A 22,235-nucleotide genomic window follows, 5' to 3' on the forward strand; every position below is an offset into this window, starting at 1 on the left:
ATTTTTGTTGTTAAGAATTGTTACCTCTGTACTGTTATTGCAAGTGTTATTTTTCACTGTTGTTTCAGGCTACATTGACTAAATTGTATAGCCTGTGTCAAAGATACTACCAAGTTATGCAAACAGCCAATGACTGGCTTGAGGATGCTCAGGAATTGCTACATTTAACAAAGAATGGTCTGGATGTGGAAAGTTGTGAGGAGAATCTAAGAAACCACATAGAATTTTTCAGCACAGAAAGTCAATTCCAGCGTCACCTGGAAGAGCTACAGGGCCTTGTGTCTGAGATGGAACCATTTATCCAAGCTACAGCAAGAGAGCAACTGGTACAGAATATAGCTGCTGTAGAGGAAAAAGGCAAGGGAACAAAACAGGAATCTGAAACCCAGCAAGATCTACTGCAGAGGTATCTTTGGGGATGAGAAGGGACACGCTACATGTTTCCAGTCTAGTGGGTTGGGATCTGTGGCTTGGGATTCAGAACTCCCAGATACTGTCTTCTCCATCACTGATTGGCTGGCTGATGTGAAATGAGTTGCTTAAGATCTCTAAGCTTCATCTTTTCAGAATGAGTTAAGTGATGCTTTATCAATATACTATTTCAGAAGGTTTTGTGAGTATTGAGATTTTTGTCTTTAATACATATTGAGTTTCTTATAAAAAAGCTGATAAATAAATGCAAAATATTAGTAGTAGTAAAACTCATAACTGTATGTACCAGTGCTTGTTTCAATTATTTTTTTATTATACTGAATCTTTCTTGCTGGTGTTTCATTCTCCAAGGTGTGCTTCTCTGTGGCAGGAGTACCAGATTGCAAGGCAGAAGGTTATTGAATTGATGAATGAGGCTGAGAAGAAATTATCAGAATTCTCTTTAGCTAAGGCTGCTTCTGGTCATGAAGCAGAAAAGAAATTGCTGGCCCATAAGGTAAGGTTTCCAAAATCAGGATGTCCGATTTCTGTCTGTGAAAATAAATTCAACCATTTCCTATAGGATTCAGGACACCAGAGATGTACATGTTGTTTGTTTTTGCATTAGAAATAAGTTAAGAAGGATTTTTTTCTTTGCATCCTAAATAAAATGGAAGAATTGTGTCCTCTACATACAGTAGCTTAAACAGTAGATACTGACAAGAAATGATTAAAATAAACATACCTTACTGAAGTAACTCTTACAGATCCACCTAAAAAATCCCAAATCTTATAAAAATGAGAATTGAGTCAACGGTATCCCTCACTAATTTTCTGCCAGGGGTTCTTGAGAGTGAGAGAGCTAGGAGATGTGGTATATTAGAAACGTACTTATTGTGGAGCACTATAGCTAGGCCTAGGCCAGGTTATTCATACTGCTGCAGTTGGGATTGCATACAAAGCCAAGATTAGCTTGAAACCAATGAGAAATTGGCAAAAAAGAATCCCTTCCATTTGTGGGAATTTTCTACTAGGAGAGAGCTGATAGAGATGGCCTCCTTTGCCATATGCCTCACTGCCCAAGTAAGTTTTGGATTTGGATAGAAAATTGAGTTAGAACTCTTGCTGATACAGATTTTGTCAGGAAGTTGCAAACAGCTCTTTCCAGGCTATCAGTGTCCATTATTAGGGCTGTGTGAAATGGCACTTTTCCATTCCGACTTCAGTTTTGAGGTCTGGATGGAACAGTGTTTTGTATCAAATTTCATTTCCAGTTGAAACAGTGAGGCTGTTTTGACTCTGTTTCAATGTTTCTCCTGACCATCACTCTGGGGAAGGGAACTCAGCCCAGCTGGGCTGACTTTCTTTCCTGAGCCCAATCCTAGCCCTGGGGATGGGAAGTCAGTCCAGGTGGGCTGACTACCAGTCCTCAACCTGATCTTGTGCCTGGGATGGGAAGTCAGCCCAGCTGGGTTGACTACCCGTCCCCAGCCCAATCTAGCACTGGGGATGGGAAGTCAGTGCAGCTGGACTTACTTCCCATCCCCAGTGCTATGGTTGAAACATTTCAACTAGCCTCATTTTGTTTTGAGGCTGTTTTGCAGCCCTTTGTTTCATTTTGATTTTGTTGTTTCTACCTTGAAATGAGTTGAAACAGTGTCAAAACGAAATGGCCAGTGAAATTTTGCATCGCTCTATCCATTATGTCTTGAATACAGTTTGTACAGAGCAAAGATTTTGGGCAATAGTGCTTATACTATCTTACACATGTATAGCTTCTATTCACATTTCACTTCCCAATCAAGGACTATTCATTAAAGCCTGCATAAATATTGGGCATTCTTGTTAGGAACTCTTATGCCATACTTCTACCATCTAAATCATATGTAGAGGGTACTCATGTAAAATAAATACACTTTAAAATGAACAAAAGTGATTATCTTAAATTATAAATTAATTATAGAAAGTAATTAGTAAACCAGATTATTGTTTGAAGTTGTCAAATATAAAAATTTTACATGCGCAAAAATCTACAGTGGGTATACTTTAAAATTGTCATGCATGTAAAATACTAATGGCCAAAAGCTAATACAAAAATAATTTAACCAAGGCTAAAGATTAATTACAAGCAGTGGCTGTACTATAAATTTCACAAGCGAACTGTTGACATGACTGCTTCACCATTATCATCAAACAATGCTGTAATAAGGAAAATCCTGGCATTTGATTTTCTTTTTCAGTCACTGGTGTCTGTAGTAAATTCGTTCCATGAGATGATCACAGCACTGGAGGAAAAGGCCTCTCAGCTAGAAAAAATCAGTAATGATGCTAGCAAGGCAACAATAAGCAGGTCAATGACAACTGTCTGGCAACGCTGGACACGGCTCCGGAGTGTGGCCCAGGACCAGGAGAAGATATTGGAAGATGCAGTGCAGGAGTGGAAGGGCTTTAATGATAAGGTATGAGACTTTGGGCCTTGTTACACATTAATTTTAGGCAGCTCCTGGAGTTTCTAACCCCTGGATTATCCACACATTAACACCTGAAAGTAGTGTGACACACATTTTAGGCAGCTTAAAGTTGCACCACTCCAGGGCAGGTTTAGCTCTGATCCAAGTCACCCAGCTTGCATTCCATCAATGTGTGGCCACTCCCCACAGATGAGCTGCCCAAGTTGCAGAACTCAAGCATCCCAAGATCCAGAGCCCGCCATCCCCCAAAAACCTCTCCTGTTCTGTGTAGACAAACTTTCTACCCCCTGATTTCTACTGCTCAGGGAACAGTTCTAGCACCAAGCCAATTTTCAGAGGTGTGACTTTCCCACCCCAGGTGTGCAACCCTGTACAAACAGCCTGCAAAGCACATGCCAGCTAGCCAGGTTATGGGGTACAGATGGGTCCATGAGTGGGGTCGAGAGGGGTAAGGGAGGAGCCTGATCAGGCTCCCATGATCTGGGGCTTCCTTCCCAGGGCAGTAATTTCCCCAAAAGTGCCTTCCTTCACTGCTCCCACCTCCCAGCCATGCTGGGAAGTACAACCATCATCCCCCACACTCCAATCCCAAGTCCTAGTTTATTAAAACATGAAACCTTTAATTTGCTTCCTCCTTATTTCTTTTTATATTCCCTTTTTTTACCACATTTTATTGTATCCTTCAGTGACCAACTTCCTCCTTTTCATCCCTCCTCCTCCCATCTCTATTTCCTTTTCATCTCCCATCGCATTAAACTCTCCATCTCCCAGCTTCATGTTCCCAGACCCCCTCCCCCACAACCCCTCTCTCAACCCCTACCACCTAGAGCAGGGATAGAAGCCTGTCCTGGCTCACCAGCCCTGTAGTGGCAACTCACAGCTCTTGCTCATAGTCGAGACCCTGCTCTTCAGCCCTCTAGTGGCAAGTCATAGCTATATAGGTCAGAGAAGGTTTTTAACCTTAAGGTGTGACTGCTTCAAAACAGAACTAACACTAATACTTCAACATTTGAGCAGCTCAAAGTGCAATATGTAACAAGGCCCTTTGATAAGTCCCTTTTACTACAATGTATTTTTCATGGAGCAGGGTAGATATGTACATACAGTATATTATGTTTTCATCACATATTAAACTTAACATTTATATATCCCTTTACAGATTCAGAGCACTGTACAGGCATTAGCTAATTAAGTTGTAAGTCCTGTAAGATAAGCAGTAAATCATAGTTCCATTTTACAAGCAGGAAACTTGATACAGTAAATTATTAACAAAGCCAGCATTAGAATGCCTGACTGCAAAGCTGTACTGTTTCTCTAGACCCTATTTCCTTATTCTTCTAGGGAAAAAGAAATTAAAGTTTTATGTAATAAACACAATGTCCTTTTGCATTTGCTAGTTTTAGTAATTATTTGGGATCTTCTTCTTTCCTTTGCCACCCCAGACGGCTCAACTTCCCACTGCATGATCTTTCTGCCTAAAGAAAACTGGGAATAATTTCTGAGTCAGTGTGCTGGAACCGCTATGTAATATCATGCTGACCAGTATCATCTTATGGTTTCCTTATACTTCTGATTGTCCATGTCTCTTTGTTATCCCTCATCCTAAAATTTTTGGAGGAGGGGCAGTGTCTTGTTCCACAGGTGACCCTTAGCACAGCGGATTCCTTTTTCATGATTAGAGTTGCTGTGTTTTGTGGCAGTACAAACAGTAAATAAAATTACCAGTAAAAGAGGTCGTTCAACAATTGGGGAGTGCAAGGCATAATCTTATGTATCTCCTGGCCACTACCATCTAAAAGCTTTAGAACCCTACCTGTTGAGTCAGCCGCATACTATCAAGTTCTTACTGATTCCACGCCAGCACTAGGTTTTAGGTCTGTTGCTATCAACTGTGCCAAATGTGTCTTTCATTTGTTTCCTCAGATTCAAAATGCTACTCTAGCAATAGATCAACTACAAGATCACTTACCAGGAAGCTCAGTTGAAAAAGCATCAAAGACAGAGCTTCTGGATCTTCTGGATTACCACAACAGTTTCACTCAGGAGGTGGAACAGAAGTTGTCTTCTTTGGGACTCCTCAAACAGCATGCACTAAACATGTTCCAGGATGTGGAAATGGAGCCAAGTTCTCAGGAGGAGCTACCAGTCATGCAAGAAATCAAAGCAATGCAAGACCGATGCCACAAGTAAGTGGAAGTAATGTTTAAATAAACGGAATTAATTTTATTTTATATTCATTTACTGTTCAAACATACCTATAATAATAGAATCAAAGTTATACCACATTAATATATTTTCATATTTTTATCATTCAATTTCATTGTTAAATGTGCATTCAAAAGATATTATGTTTGAAATTGATAGTTAAAAGAAAAAACCCTTTCCTATACCCTGTTGCTAATAATAACTGGAAAGTAGTGTTAAAGAATTTCAGATATTTAATTTACTCATCATTTACACAGATTCTGTTTTCATGTCACCATTCTCAGACTAGGCATTCACTTTGGGTCAGATTTTTAAAAGTATTTCATCGCCTAAAATGGCAAGAGATGCTCAGTAGTATTTTCAACAGCACCTAAGCCAGATAGGTGCCTAGCTACCACTATTTTAATACCACTGAAGGCAGAACCTAGCAAGAACATATTGCATTTCAAAATCCTACTTGGTATCTGTCTCTTTCCAGCTTTAAAAGATTGACTACAACTAAGAGTCTTGTCCTTTCACTTTTGTAAAGCAGAGGAGTAAAGATAGCCTCATGGTAAGAGTCAGTCCTAGTGACATAGGTCCAGTTCTGGCCCTACTATAACGTTTAATGGAATGATAAATAGTGATTCAGGACATGTATAAAACACAGCAGCAGCCTGCCTCTGCCAAACTATTACACCACACCCATTTGCCCCCATGGGCAGGCTCTAAACCTGGACATATGCCAGTGAAGGGTCTAGGGCAGAGGTGGGCAACCCCAGCATGGGTGCCAGAGCATGGCATGTGAAGGCATTTTGTTTGGCACGCGTGCCTTAGGGTAGACAGCATGGAAAGGGCTTGGGCTGCACGGCCTCAACAAGGATCAGATGCTCCCCCAAGCTCCCCTGCTGTCCACTCTCTCTCTGTCCAGAAATGTTGCCAGCCCCTGATTTTAGGATATCCCTGTACCCTCAAGTCACCCTCATGGCCCCAGTCTCTGGCATAAAAGCAGTCACTAGGGAGGACTGCAGAGTATTTTCACCAGGCCATTACCAGGCTTGCAATGTGCAGGAGGGAGGGGATGGGCAAGGTGTGCACCATTGCCCCAGCATAGCCATACCTTAAGTGCCTTAGCCAAGTCTCCATATTTCTATATACAGATTGTGAACCTTGAATTGAAAAGCCTTGATTTCACTGGGACTGCTTACATATGTAAATTTAATCATGTGCATGGATGTTTGCAGTGGAGCAAGACTTCTTGTAGAAAAGAATACATATCAACATTCCTTTGAATAGTCTGTCTGTATTCTGAGGGTACACACACACATAACTATTGATATCAAAGGACATCAATCTAAGTGATTATGATGCAGCTGTTACATGATTCTGGAGCAATACAGCTGTAGCAAAACCATTGGATCTTTAACTCTACTTCATTCAGGGCCCTGCCACATATTCAGACTAAAGCTAGATACAAACCATCTATAAAGTTGTTACACATTTTCAAGAACTAACTTTGTAGCTAGTTGGCTTTTTTCATAGTTGGATGGAGATTTTTATGGCATGATAATGACTTTGCACATGTGGCTGGTTTTACTTTGTATAAAGTAAGGTCTAAATTTATTGCACAATGAACCAATTAATTGCATAATATATTTAATGTGTGGCAGGGGCCTCAGGGTGAGTGTTGGGGTGGTTCAGCTTATTTGTATCACTATATGTAGATGTAAGAGCTGATATACAATCTTGAACAGGAGCTCCCCTTGCCCTTCAAAAGGGGCTGAAAAGTGCATCTGTCCATACCCAGAGTTGATTGCAAAGAGGGAGCATGACTCTATAGGTATTCCACTAGGAGGAAGGGAGGGGAACCTGAATCCCAGCTTCTGCTTCTAATATTGTTTAAGTCATGGCTATCCAACTGGTAGAGCATGGGCTGTATGTAGGCCTCTGCAGCTGCCTCCACTACTGTCACATGCTGCAGGAAAACCTGGGAGGGAGCACTGTGCTACCAGAGTTGCCCATGTGATAGGGTGGGCTATGCATCACTTGTGCAGCCGTGCAGCAGGGAGGTGCTCACACAGCCAGGGCAGGAGATCCTGGGGGATCGCATGACATCAGCAGCACAGCCTGTGTGGCTATGGGGTAGGAATCCTGTGCCCACCCCCCACCTACTTGCAGCCTGTGGCTTGCAAGGTGTTTGGCCTGGGGGGCACATGCCAGTGCTACATGCAGCCCCTTACCCCACTGAAGTTGGCCCTCACAAAAACTGGAAGTAGAACTCAGGACTGCCTCCACTGAAGCCCCTGTCTCTCACGGGGCTACACAATCAGGACATCATGCATGTTCTCCTTCTGATCCCCTGGTTCATACATTCCCCACCCCCATGTGGGCCCAACTTCAAAAGGCACAGTGGATGCTTCCCTCAACCATGCCTAGCCCAAAGCCATAGTGGTTAGGTACTTTCCTATTAAGAGGAGATATGAATTCAGAACACATTAGGCTCAGTTGAGTTTACCGCCTAGGCCTCCCATTTCCTGGGCAAAAGCCTTAATCACTAGGCAGTTGGGCAAACAGCTGGTATATCCTTCTCCTACTCTATCTTTGTGCTTCCCCTTCAGAAGATTCAGCTCCTAAGATGATGGAGGCATGTAAGGCACAGACTTGACTGAGATGTACAAGGAAAAAAATTCACATACATGCATGCATGTACCTGTGCCTAACATTTCTATTGGTTGCTCATAAACTTTAGTTCAGTGCTTACATGTTCTGGAAGTGCTGCTCACTGAAGGAATGGGAGAGCGATGCACCTTTCCTGGGTAAAATAGGATCACTCTGATGAAAAACACATTTTTGAGAGAGCAGCCATGTAGGTTTAGACATATAGCAGGTGGAATGGAATATGGGCCTAAGGAAAATGGGTAAGTTGTAAAGTTAAATGTCTCTGCCTGTTGTTTGTTTAGCATCCTTTGTAATAACACTGGTTTTTTTATTATTCTTAGCTGAAACATTGTAACGTCATGCTTGTTATTCTTTGCATTTCTTGATAGTTTTTGACAAAATAAGATTACATTTTTATAAATTCTTCACAAGTTGTTTCTTTGCCTTTTGAAGCATGCAACAGAAAGTGAAGAAAAGTGGGAAGTTGGTGAGACAGGAACTCAAGGAGCGTGAGGAGGTGGAAATAGAGATTAATATTGTGAAGGCTTGGATTCAGGAAACAAAGGAATATTTGCTAAACCCCACAATGGAAGTAGATGCTCAACTTCAGGAGCTGCAGGTATATCACTCTTCTTTTATGGATAGTTTCAACTTTGGTGTGTTCTGATAATAAACATTAAATTAGAGTGTTATAATGGATTTGAATTTTACAATATGAGCAAAATCGTTGTAGTGACAATGGGAAAAATTTTAAAGACCAGGCCATATTGGCAATAAATTGCGCTGATTAATTGCCAATATGCATAATGTGGCAGAAGGGCTGTGACTATAGAATCGTAGAAAATTAGGGTTGGAAAGGCTCTCAGGAAGTCATCTAGTCCAATGCCCTGCTACTACCCTCCTAGTGAGAAAATTCTTCCTAATAGCTAACCTAAACTTCCCTTGCTGCAACTTGACCATTGCTCCATGTTCTGCCATCTGTCACCACTGAGAACAGTCCAGCACCATCCTCTTTGGAACCCCCCTTCAGGTAGTTGAAGGCTGCTATTAAATCCCCTCTCAGTCTTCTCTTCTCCAAACTAAATAAGCCCAGCTCCCTCAGCCTCTCCTCGTAAGTCATGTGCCCCAGGCCCCAAGCCATTCTTGTGGCCCTCTGCTGAACTCTCTCCAATTTTTCCACATCCTTTCTGTAGTGAGGGGCCCAAAACTCAGCATAGTATTCCAGGTGTGGCCTCCTGTCAATGGCAGCATTCCTACCAGTGCAGCCCCTCATGCTGTTAGCCTTCCTGGCAACAAGAGCACACTTGGGTCATACATTTTCCTTGCCTACATATAGAGTTAGTAGCTTTCTTCTTCCACACCTTAATATAAATTGGGGGTTGGCAACATTTTGGGGCATAGTGCCAGAAAATGCAACATCTATTTGTAAGATGTTGGAGTGTAAGGCAAACGAAATGGGGAGGAGGGAATACTTGGCTAGATGCACTGCATAATATTACGGTTAATAATCATAAATGTTGTTTGTTTACAATAAATACCTGTGACCACACAGTTGTGGCCACACAATTTCTGCCCTGGCTCTAACTGTAGGGGTCCTCCCCTCTTTTACTCACCTACCACACCTTTGATGTTAATGTTTGGGAAAGAGGAAGGCTGCCTGAGGGTCTGAGAGCAAGCTTGCCATTGTTCCAGTTAAGGGCTTCAGCCTTCTCACCCTCCACCCTTTTTGCTTTTTGCTGTTGCTGAGCTCTCTAACTCTAAGCCACTGACTGGGCTGGGCTTTGGGATTCCCAGCTTTTTGTCTGCTTTCCAAGACCTTATCTCTGCCTTGCCTTGGGCTGCTGAGCCTCTCTGGACTCTCCCAGTCTGTTTTGGTCCCAGGACCAATGCTTGTCTTTTCCAAGGCCTTATTTCTGCCCAGAGATGACCAGAGCAGGGTGTAGGGCCTGGGACAAATCAGCCTGTGTGGAGCCCCAACCCTGGAATCAAGGAAGCCGGGGGGGGGGGCGGTGCGGGAATGCCGAGCAGCCGGACATGAAGCCAGTGGCGGCGTGGAATCAGCACGGCTGCTCCGCCCATCTCCACAGGACCCCCCAAAGTATGGGTCCCAGGGTGGTTGTCCTGATTGCCCACCCCCCGTTCAAGGATGGTCCTGTCTCTGCCCTCTCTTGGGCTCTATGAAGTCACCCTTCTAGGCATGCTTGGTGCACCTTCCTAGGTACTCTGCGATTGCCCTTCACAGGCACTATGGGATTGCTGCACCCTCTCTACATGTGCTATGGAACCTACCTCCAAGACACCCCTCACAGTCCCCCCAAAACACCAGGATCTTTACACTGTTTCTAGTCCCCGATGGGCAGCTGGGAACCTGCCATCCACCCCAAGGCGTTCTTCACCCACCACCAGCAACAAGTTGGGCTGGGATTCTGCGGACCCAGTGCAGCCACTTGCAGCCTCCTGGTTGCCTGCCACAGGCTCTTGGCAGGCCCCAGCTGCCCACTATGGAGTTTTTACTCCAGTAAAACTTGAATCTGGAACAACTGTGCCTGAAAAGGGCTGAGGTGCCAAGCAAAATATCTTTATGTGCCACTCTCCGGAACATGTGCTAGGGGTTGCCAACTCCTGCCCTAGAGTCTGGATGGGTACAATGTCTTTTCTATATCCATCGTGTCTTAAATGAAGATGTATAAACTTAGCAATTTCAATTGATAAGCTCACAGAAGAGCATAGAATTGGAAGGGACCTCTTTGGTCATTAAGTCCACTTCCCTTCTATCACAGACAACTATCATATAATCCCTCTCATGAACTGTCCATCTTGTACTTCCTTAGGATTTTGCCCCCAATATTCCTACTGAAAGGCTATTCTAGAACAGGGCTGTCCATCTGGCAGCCTGTGGAGAGTTAAGTTGTGGCCCCCAGGCTCTCACCTGGCCTCTGCTCCCCTCATCACTTTGGCTACAACAGCAGCTAGAGTCCCTGGGTTCCTTTTCCCTCCTCCAGCTGTTACTTCCTGCCTCCACCCTAGGTGAGGAGGCACTGCAGTGTCTGTGGCACAGGGAGCTGATGGTGAGTCCAGGACTGTGCAGGTGCCTGATGTAATGCAGAGTGGATGGGAAGAGGACTGTGGCTACATACCACACACAATGTCTGTATGCTGCAGCGAGGAGGAAGGCCCATGCAGGTGCATTGCATAGTTGTGTGAGGAGGAAAGGGGTGTCCCTATGACATGCAGCCTAGAGGCCCATGGCTCGTCCTAGTGCAGCCCACACTTGTGCGTCCTATGGGCTGAGTGGGCAAAGGCTTCTTAGACACTGGACAGTCCTGTTCATGATTTCTCTGGCAGGTAGAAACCACCTAACTTCCAGCCTAAATTTATTCTTGGTTAATTTATTGCCACATTTATTCCTGTGCCAGCATTGTATGCAACTTTAAAGAGCTCTTCTCCTTTTCTGATATTTTTCTTTCTGAGATTTCTGTGGAGAACAGTCACATCAGCCTTCATATTGCTAGGCTAAATAAACAAGCTTCTTTAGCTTTCTCTTTACTCCTATGGTTGTCCAAGTAGTTCTTCAGCAGAGCTGTTCCATTTGGAATGTGAACATTTTATTTCCTTTCTTTTGGTACCAAAGCACATGGGAAGGAAAGTGAACTTCTTGTATGTAGTGGCATATACAGAAATCATACACTGAACACCAATTTATTTGTTTGCATCCAGAATCTCTGCATTGTGCTTTGATTTTCAGGTTTGAATGGACCCAGGACCCAAAATTGCAAAGGACGATTTGAGAGTACTTCACATATGTCATGTGGACATATGTGGACTAGGCATATCAAAGTCATGCTCTGAAATCAAAGTTTTGTTCCCCCCCCTCCCTTTTTTTTGCTCAGCTGACTCCATTTTCATAATCACTGAGTGCATCTACATGTGTGCTTTACTGAACAGACTAATTAGCTGTAGACACTGACCTCAGGTATAAATTGTGCCCAGTCAGTGCAGCTAGTTTGGAGCTGGACTCCTGCCTGCCACCTAGCCACACAGCTCCACACAGCACCCTCGTGCCCCAGCCAGGCCCTCCAGCACCCAACGTCACCACCCAGAAGCTGGGGCTGACTTCCTATGGCCCCTGCCAGGGCAGGCCTGGTTTGCCCCAGTTCAAATTGCTGCTGTTCCAGGCGCACGTGTAGACACTGCATTTGGGAGTAGTTTATTCCAGTTCAAACTCCTCTGGAGTTTATTGCTTTGTATTAATTACACATTAATCCACCCACTGTTTCTGAATTGTATCTCTTTTATTCATCTAGGCTCTCCACAATGAAGCCACTTTTCACCGCCAGGCTGTGGAAAAAATGGCTGAACAACAGCAGAACAAGTACCTGGGACTTTACACTATTTTACCTTCTGAACTCTCTCTTCAGTTAGCAGAAGTGGGATTGGCCCTTGTAACTATACAGGATCAGGTAAAACCCAGTGGAAGAAGACATCATAAATTTATTGGATTTCTCCACTCTTTATAAACATAGTAATTGAATGACATATGATATTACAGGTTTGTTTGTGTAAAATTTGTATAGTATGTCATTGTTACATCCTTAGTTTACAACATATTCCTCCTATGAAGGAAAAAATGTATGACTAGTTGGTTTGCTTCTTACTGATGTTGTTTTTGGCAGATTCAAGCCAAAGAGAAAGAAGCCCAGCAGAGCAAAACATTAAACCAAGAGTTTGGTCAAAAAATTCATGAGATAGCAAACGACTTAAATGCAATTCTCTCCAAACTGAAAGAAAAGACAAATAATATAGCACAAGCTAAAAGTGAGCAAAAGGTAAGGGGAAAAGCTTACTTTATCTGATTATGGAATGTAATGTTTCAAATTTGCATGTCCCCATTGGACAAAAAATCCATTTACAAAGAGATAAATGACATGTTTGTCCTAAGCAGGTAGACAGAAGACTAAGGAGTAAAGACTCCCTTTTTTGGGGCCATGTGGGCTTCTGGAACTATAGTCTCTAGATGGTAGAATGTGCAGGGATTGCCCAAGTGTGCTTCTCCTGAGAACAACTAGGCATGAAAGGTGGGGAGCTGGGAGAGCAGGTGGCCCATGTTGTTTTCTCGCTTTCATTTATGTCTTCTCTCTTTTGTCAAAAATGAGGAATCATTCCTAGCGCACCTAAGGAACTTCATTATGTACCCACACAGTGTTTACTTCAGTCTGTGCTTAAATAGCTATATCCATCCCCACAGATCATCACTAATGAACATTACCTTTTATAGTAAATACTTCCATTGATATGTGTGGGAATACTCATAAAATAAGGGGTGCCTTGCTGAGAGTAGGTGTGGTATAAATTGGCTATTGATTATTTTATATTCCAGAAAGCCTGTATTGCTCTCCCAAGTACATGTGTATATAGAAAAGAGTTACAGTGAAATGAAGCTTATTACACAGTGTTATATATATGTTTTTAAAGATCAGGTTGATTTAGTTATTAATGTGAAGTGACGAGATACGCTTTTCCAAGAAGAAAACTTCTTGGTATGTCAGAAAACACCATTTTCTCTTTCAAGTTGTTGTAAATGTGCCTCTTGACAACTTTTATCTGTTGCACAAAAGCCACTGAAATGTATTACACTGAAACTAGTACATCATAATTACCTCAGTTAAGTGGGTGTAAAGCTAATTAAATGTGTTTTTGTCCATCTCCAGACTGGATGAAAAATTCTTGTAATTGGAGAGTTAGTAGTATTTCTACATTGTTATAAAAAAATTCCCAACTGCAATTGTAAAACTAAGTTTATTTCAAATATCAGTAATCTATTTTAAAGTGAAACTTTTAATTTAATCTGTAAGGAATACAAATATGTTTTGAACATGTCTGAACAATAATAAATAGTTCTTGTCTTAAACGGTTTTCTTTCAAATGTAAAGCTTAATTAAAAGATATTCTTCAGCTTTCAACTCTCTGACAGGGTTGGATATATGTATGCATGAAGTATAGCTTTGTAGGTGTTTAAATAGGTAAATAAATGTATCTATTTACAGATGAATCAGATATATCACCTTTATGATTTCCACTCATTTATTATAGGCCATTGTTGACTTCACTTGCTCTATGATGCATCTTTGCCATATGTTTGAGTAGGTTGAAATATCTCACTGAAAATAGGAAAGATTAATCCCTCATACAGCCACTTTCCACCTTAAATTCTGAGATTATTTTTTTTAGTGTACTAAAAATGGAACAGGTAAAAATTATTTTCTTCCTCATAGTTTTGTGCAGTAGGACTCCAAAACATACAGATTATCCATATGTTTCTATTGAAGGGCTGTCTAAATTGCTCTAATAATAAGTTCAAGTAATCTATAACGCCCAGCACAAAATGATGGGACTATAATAGAAAGCAAAATGGGCTGGATACGTGAATGATGTAACCTTAGGATACATTTTGGAAAAATAAAAAACAAACAAGCAAAAAACGTTGTCATGGCAATAGTGTGTTGACCACTCAGTCAAAGGACAAACACAGCACCCTGGCCAGCAGTGGTTGATGTAACTCTGTAGTGATTCAGTCTTCAGGTAGGAGAGGGAAAATATTAGCTGTTTTGTTCAGGGAAAAAACAGTGGCAGTGATTGAATGGCTGAGCCCATATCCTGCTGTGCCTTTTTCAACAAACTTTAATGCTGTGCAGCCAAAATAGAAATGGAACCAGAGATAGAAAAGGTATAACGAACAGGATTTAAACAAGCAAAGCAGATTTATGAATAACCCCCATCCTGATTTTGCTCTCTTCTTATTCCAGATCCTTGGTGAAGAATTGGACAGCTGTAATATAAAGCTGGTGGAACTGGATGCAGCGGTACAAGACTTTGCAGAGCAGAACACTCAGTTAGCTAAACAACTAGCTAATAGGATAGGGAAACTATCTGGGTTGCACCAACAGACTATTAGGCAGGCGGAGTACCGAGCATCCAAACTGAACCAGGTACAGTGTCCAATCATTTCAATCCTTTCCTCTGTGAAGCACCAGAAAAATGTGAAAACAAGAATTTATAGAATTTAGAGCAGAACTATACTGGCCTGTAGTGTGGCATTTTTTGCTTTTGTTGTCATGACAACAAGTGCATTAATTAGCAAACAACCCTCTAAGTCTAAAAACAGGAACTTTCAGCAACATTTCCAGCATAGTACACATAATATGCTTGTAGCTGTGCAGCTTTTGGCTTTGCATCACATAAAAAAGGTAAGGCTTCCCTTTTTTTGCAAATTGATGTCAATAAGCCAGATGGAGAAAAAGTCTTTAAATAGAGGTAGAAAGCGTGGCACAGTAGGAGGCAAAGAAACACATAAGGGACAGAATAAGAGAAGGCACAAAGGGAAGAATGGCTGATTACGTCTGAATCTTGAGCAGGAAGGGAGCAGGCATTTGTATATGTCAGAGTGAAATACATGTAGGAAGTGCACTTTGCTGCACATGTACATCCACCTACACACACTCCTACTGTGTCCTAGTTTCTTTATTAAGAATTTTTTTTAAACCATACCTGACTTTCCTAATTTTCCCTCACAAATATAGACTATAGTTACTAAATTAGAAAAATAATTGAAAAGATTTTTTAATTTTTTGTGAGGGAGGGTCACTTAAAAGGGGAGAAGTAAATGAAGTCACTTGCATTTAATATATATATGGAGCAAGAGAGAGAGTGAGAGACTTCCTCTCTACAGGATTAATCTCATATTTTTTTAATAGTTCTTCCTTTTATTTTCAGGCTGCTTCACACCTAGAGGAATATAATGAGATGCTGGAGTTCATACTGAAATGGATCGAGAAAGCCAAGATATTAGTGCATGGGAGCATCACATGGAATTCTGCCTCTCAGATTCGTGACCAGTTTAAGGCGTATCAGGTAATCAAATGAGCTACATATGACAAAAGACCATTCAATTAAAAAAATACTGAGCTTCTTGAACTAAGCAATAGCTATTAATGTGATTTTTTTTTTTTCAGGGGTTATAGGTATTGGAAGAGCAACATGTATATTACTGAAAACTTCAGGTTCTCATATTATTCTAGCCTAGTCTTTACTTTTATTCAGATGTTGTTGCATAAAAACGTTGTTTTACTCAATCTCCAGTGTATGATGATTTAAGTAGACAGTGTAACGTGTATACTTGCTGGCTCTCACTGCAGACAGCACCCCTGTGAAAAGGGATCATACTGATTCCTGCTGGTAAAAAAAACAAAACAAAAAACAAACCAAAATACCACACCCAAATGATTCCAAATTAAAAATCTGGTTATTCATTGAAAAATTATTTCTACATCTTTGGTTATGCATTTGTTAAAATAATTCTCTAAAAATAAAATAAAATAGATGTTGGTCTTTTTAGCATCTTTCTCATAAAATTCTTTACAGATGGATTAGATACAGTAGATACACATAATGCAGTGACTTTTCTGACAATACATTATGCTGTATCCTGTGTGCACATGATTTTGGTGTCATTTTATTTTACCTGTAGCTTATTATCATAACATGCCATTTATCTAAACCCTGCTGACATAAGCCTCTTTCATCTGTACCTTGAGCTCATTCTTCTACCAACACAGCTGCTTAATTGCTCCCAAAATATTCCATGCCCTTTCTTACCAGAACATTCTGATGTCTCTTTAACCATGCAAGTGTGAGCTCTGTGTGTGGCTGTATAGAGTGGATATTTGTAGGAACAAAGGAATGACACATTAGGTTGGGAATCAGTCCTTCCCAGTCTGTTCCAATTGGGGAAAGTGAATTTACCCAACAACATGTGCTTTTGTATAAGCCTTGGATCAGATTCACTGACAATGGAGCGGAATGGTTTAAACTTCACTTACCTGTAGCCATGAAGCCCTTCTTTGTCAGAAGAAATCAACCTGAGAGAGGCAGGGCAGGCAGTGTTGTTATGAGTTTAGCTTAGGCCTTTCCTGAGAAGTCTGTTGATGTTTTTGGCAGTGTCTCTAGTGGGTTATGGAAAAAAGAAAGATCCCACACAATTTACTGATTCGTTTGATGTGCCTGGCTGGGGGAGTATTTGGTTGATTGCATGATTTCACAATGATTGCACATTTACACATACAACACAATTTTATTTTAAAATTCCTTGCTACACATATAACACTGCTTAGCTTTAAGAAATCCTTCCCAAATAATGCTATAAGAATTAGTATTACAAAAACAACTACAGTTACAAGTAAAGGTTAAATTGAAATCACTACTATTATTTCTCATGGTATACTTACAATCATAGAATTCCTAGAAACCAAATCCCCAGGTATACTTTCATTCTTTAGTTATGGTTTTAGGGTTGGTCTCAGCAGTGATAGGAACAAGTCCCCTTCCTTCGGTCCCACTCGGACGCACCTTGGCTTCAGCGTGAACGGGAGCTCTTGTTCACGGAGAGGGTGGTTCAGGTGATCAGTCTGTTCGGGGCCTACACTTGTAATTCTTTCTTTGGTGTTCAGTAAGTGAGGTAACCTCCAAACTGGGACTGTAGGTTACAGTTTTTATTGGGTGAGTTGCTGTCTTGGGTCCCTCCTACCCAAACCTGTCACTACTCCCAAATTTGGGCTTGGATCTTTAACCCAACAGATTCCTTTCTTGGATCTTCTTTGGGAAATTTTCCACACCACTGCTGTGACCTCTTTTGCCAACCTCTTTCCAAAAGTCCCTAGGTTTCAACCTCTCAATGTTTGCTCAAGAGTCACTTTTAGGTTAACTTCATTAAAGACCTCTAGAGATAAAATTCAAAAACCAAGACATTCAGCACGTTCGCTGCAAGGCCTCTAACGATAAAATTCAGAATCAAGACATTCAACACCTAGGCAGAAACAAGCAATGGCCTAAATAAGAAGATGAGCCTTGCCTTTTTTCTAAACTGGCTAATGGGTATTTATTACAATCATTCAAACTATTATATTCAATATGACAGACAGGACTCTGCCAACCACCACGCTGTCTCCCCTGCCTACAAGTTTGTGCATGTCCAGTACAAGTAGCAGATATCCAGCCAATCAGACACATATTATATGCCTATCAGAGTGATATGTTGTGCAACTTAATGTGTAGATCTGTAACTTCAGCTTATTTTTGATGGCTAAGTGAAAACCCTAAGTAGATGTTTGGTGGTAGGAACTTGCATAAATCAATTTGAAGTCAAAAGAACTTTATCCGGTACAGAAATGTAAGTCTGTGTTTAAGTGCTTTGCAGAATTAGGATGGACTTAAAGATATTCTTAAAGTCGGGCATAGGTCTGAATTTTTTACTGATAACATTTTACATTTTATTCTGTTAATATGGTTCTTCCATTCAGGCCATGCTTGAAGAATCTGGAGAGATCCACGATGATCTTGAGGCCATGAGTGAAAAAATTGAATACCTTGCAAGTGTATACTATACTGAAGGAATGTCTCGGCAAGTGTTGGAACTGGGACGGCAGACAGAAGAGTTACAGCAGGTTATCAAAGCACGCCTGCCAAATCTCCAGGATGCAGCCAAGGTATTTAAAGTGCCTTCCTAGTTAACTGACAGCTTGAGTAACCAAATCTATCAGTTCAGGGCTTCAGTCATCATATTTTGAGGAACTTTCATAACACAGGTCATCTGTGATTTATGAAGTGAGCATCGTGGGACATGACCCTGAAATGATACTCTACCATTTTCAGTAACTTCCTCCTAAAGAGTCCTGTCCATTTCCTAGAGAGGTCTGGAGGAATTTTTCAAAAGATTTGAATGAGAGTTGGATCACATCCCAGTCATGGGACCAAGGCCAACACTGTCAGATAGATGTATCCAGATGCAGGCCCTTTCAGGCTTATGCAAGCATAGTCTGTGCTTTCAGGTGCAAACCCTAAATATAAGTGAGTGTTACAGTTCACTTGTGTTATCCCTAATTCATGTATGCCCATGGGAGGGATTTGCACAAAGGGCATGTTCAAAAGTATAGTGAATCATTGCTTGTAGGGCCAGAAATTGGCTCAGAGGTTTCTTTTTTAATTCAGAAAAACAGTGCAGAAAAAATCTGTAATATAGCATTTCTTCTGCTGGTGGCTGCTACCGGAGTATTAGAAATATAGATTAGAAATGGCTAGCAGGTAACTAGAAAATGTAGAGAAGCTTCTAACTAAAACTGAATCATGACCCTTCACCCAGCACAGACCATTAGTTCAGTGAAGGTATAGAGTAATGTGACAGAAGTTCTGCAGTTGCCAATCACAGTAGGTAACACAAACATTGCACGTTGTAAACCACTTATAACCCATAAAGTTGATAATACATGTCATCATATCATTCCTCAAGCAGTAGACTGATAGCTGTACTCAGGTATAGCACAAGTGAGGACCATCCATTGAGTCCAGATTAAATTTTAGCTGAGAGGATACTGTCGGTGCCATCTCTCATTTTCCAACTTAATATACTAGGACTTAATACTATTATATATTTAAACTGATAACAAATATTTAACTTTAATTACAAACTTGGTGTTTTCATTAAAAATGGTGTTACATGTGAGTTAGTTCCTACAATACAATGAAGGATACTATTTTAAGACCTAAGACTATATATATATTTTTTTTTTTTTCCTTATCTGAATTTCATATATTGCAGGATATGAAGAGACTTGAAGCTGAAGTGAAAGCTCTACAGGCTGCACTGGAACAAGCCCAAGCAACCCTAACTTCTCCAGAGCTTGGGCGTTTGAGTTTGAAAGAACAGCTTTCACACAGACAGGTAAATGAGTTAAGACATGTAGTGTTGCCTGGATTACAGGTAAACTTGCAGGTTGTCTACTGAAAAAGATACTGGTCTGCAGCCTGACCTTTATTGCTTACACCTCAAACCACAGAAACAAATGGTTATGCCAAAGGCTTTTTGGGTACCATGATGGAACAACATGGATTCTTACATATAATGTCTGGAGAGACTGCATGCTATCCTCTTCCCCCTTTTCAGACTAGCAACAAGTCTTTTTGAATTTGCTTGGGTTCCCCAAATTTTCCTCCAGCCTATATCCTGCTTACTATATTATTATATTATGCTTATATTCTGTTTATTATTATGGATGGCTTATTCTACTCATAGAATCATGGAAAAGTAGCACTGGATGGGACTGCCAGAGGTCATCTAGACCAACCTTATTCCTGAGGCCAGAGGTCATCTAGACCAACCTTATTCCTGAGGCAGGATCATGCCTATCCAAAACATCCCAAGCAAGTCTATGTCTAGCCTATTATTAAAATTACACAGGCAACCATGTCAAACATCATAAATCATAATACCCTAACCTGCCACAGGTAAAGCAGGGTGACAATGGTTGTGAATGTCCTGCTGCTGCAAGGCTTGTTAAAATACACTTAAGATCCAATGAAGAGTGTCAAAATCCCTGCTACAAAGGAAGGCAAAAACACCCACAGTCCATACCAATCTGACCATGGGATAAAATTCCTTCCTGACCCCATATATTTTGATTAGTCTGACCCTGAGTGGAGGGGCAAGACCCTCTAGCCAGGAACCCCTCTGGGTTTTAGTCCTGTCAGAGCTTTGGCATGCCCCAGTCGCAATCCTCAGTTTTGGTTGCAGCCAACAGCCCATGCTTCTTAGGAAGGAGATTGCACAACTTCTGTAGGCAGTTGATTCCATGGCCTCCCTGTTTGAACAATCAGAAAAAAATTTCTGATATCCAGTCTAAACTTACTTTGCTGCAACTTCAAGCCACTAGTCTACATCCAAGGTTATATTACCTCCATAAATGAGTGCAGCTTTCTATATTGCAGTTGGACTGTTATGGAGATCTGTTTGCTGTTTCCTTTGGATGGACAAAATAACCAGAATCAAGCCTTCCAAGTGCCCGATTAAAATATATTAATCCAGACTAATATAGAACTACTCTATTTCTATTAGCACAAACCAGATATCAGCTGGTTACACTGATAGAATAGAGTTTTTCTTGTAATCTTGAAAAAGATTAAAATCCACAACAAATGTAGATATGGATACATTTCAGAGCTTTGCATGTGAATTGAGCTGTATAACTTCTGGTAACTAATGTGCTTGGAGCCAAATCTCTGCACACAAGTTTAAAATATATGTGAACCAAACATTCAACCACCTGAAGAGTAGAATAAAAGTATGAAGCTGTTTTCAGATTATTCTTGATGGGGACAAATCCTGTTCCATCAGGCTGCCTGGTGAGAAGGGGAAGAGAGCAGTATATGAGAAAATCCTCCATTTATAGACAGAGGCTGAATGTCTGTGCTTCCCATTATATATCCCCTCACCAGAAGTAGAAATGTTTTTTGGAGGGAGACTGACTTAGCAAACAGAGTATCCCTGAATGCCAGTTCCAAAATTAAGCTTTCCAGGGCCTTTCAGACCAAGAGCTGGTGTATGCCCAGACATGGCATTTGGTAAAGAAATGCATGTACCTCAGTGAGCTTTAGGTTATCTACCCTCCTTCATAAAAGAAAGAAACACATTTCTGTATATTAGAGCCTTTGTCCTCTTAATGTGCCTGCTTCCTGATCCCCTGACTGGGGACTTTAGGTAGGACCCTTTGTCACCCCCTTGGTTGTGACCCTCTTGGCTCAAGCTCTGACATCCTGGGAACAGACTTCCACCTTCAGCTTCCTCTGTGCAAAAAGTGAAGTTAATTTTCTACTTATTGAGACTTTTTACCATCTTTAATATTTCCCTGAGCCTGAGGAAGGGCGTGTGTGCCTGAAAAAGATAAATTTTGTGATTTTCTTAATTGGTCTAATAAAAGGTATCATCTCTGAACCAAGAGTTGTAGAATTTTGCATTTCTTTTGGTCATACCGCTGGCACTTTAGAGGCTAGGATTACAATTTTGAGTGAAGTGATTTTGAAACATTAAAGAACTGGACTTCAGACAACAAAGTAAAATTGTAAAAAGAAATGTAAGATATTGTACCTAAGGAAGAAAAACAAATGTGCAAGTATGAAATGGGGGATAACTGCTTAGGCAATAGTGCTACCAAGGTGTATCTGATGAATTTAGTCGATCAGAGACTGCAAATGAGTCAGTAATAGTATGCGGTCAAAAAAAAGAAAAAGAAAATGGAGTTTGGATTGCATTCACAGAAGTATTGTATGTAAGGCATGGGACTACATCTTTACAGAGCACTGGTTAGGTCTCAGCTGGAGTATTGTGTCCACTTTTAGGCCCCACATTTTCAAAAGCTTGTAGAAACTAGAGAGGGATCTAAAAGCAAGCAACGAAGATGATAAGGAGGTTGGAATGCAAGCTGTATAAAGAAAGTTTGAGAGCTAGGTATGTTTAATCTACAAGAAAGGAGATTAAGGAAGGATATTATAGTAGTTAGTTTCATAGTTAGTAGGGTCGGAAGGGACCTGAGCAGATCATTGAGTCCAACCCCCTCCCATGGCAGAAAAGAGTACTGGGGTCAAAGTAGCTTTCATATAAAAAAAACAAAACAAAAACCTGTCATAAAG

General features: G+C 41.0%; 1 protein-coding gene across 1 annotated transcript in view; it reads left to right on the forward strand.

Moving 5' to 3' along the window:
- The window catches only part of SYNE1 (spectrin repeat containing nuclear envelope protein 1), a 514,523-nt gene that overhangs the window by 326,569 nt on the left and 165,719 nt on the right, over positions 1-22,235 (forward strand). Inside the window, exons 77-87 of the mRNA XM_019550064.1 lie at positions 69-406; positions 784-928; positions 2,652-2,870; positions 4,806-5,068; positions 8,178-8,343; positions 12,029-12,184; positions 12,398-12,550; positions 14,528-14,710; positions 15,495-15,632; positions 18,077-18,262; positions 19,372-19,494. Coding sequence (XP_019405609.1) covers positions 69-406; positions 784-928; positions 2,652-2,870; positions 4,806-5,068; positions 8,178-8,343; positions 12,029-12,184; positions 12,398-12,550; positions 14,528-14,710; positions 15,495-15,632; positions 18,077-18,262; positions 19,372-19,494 — 2,070 coding nt within the window. The remainder of the gene's footprint in view (positions 1-68; positions 407-783; positions 929-2,651; positions 2,871-4,805; positions 5,069-8,177; positions 8,344-12,028; positions 12,185-12,397; positions 12,551-14,527; positions 14,711-15,494; positions 15,633-18,076; positions 18,263-19,371; positions 19,495-22,235) is intronic.

The sequence above is a fragment of the Crocodylus porosus genome, unplaced genomic scaffold (genome assembly GCF_001723895.1).
Source record: "Crocodylus porosus isolate Cpor-Errol unplaced genomic scaffold, CroPor_comp1, whole genome shotgun sequence".
Taxonomy (NCBI): domain Eukaryota; kingdom Metazoa; phylum Chordata; order Crocodylia; family Crocodylidae; genus Crocodylus; species Crocodylus porosus.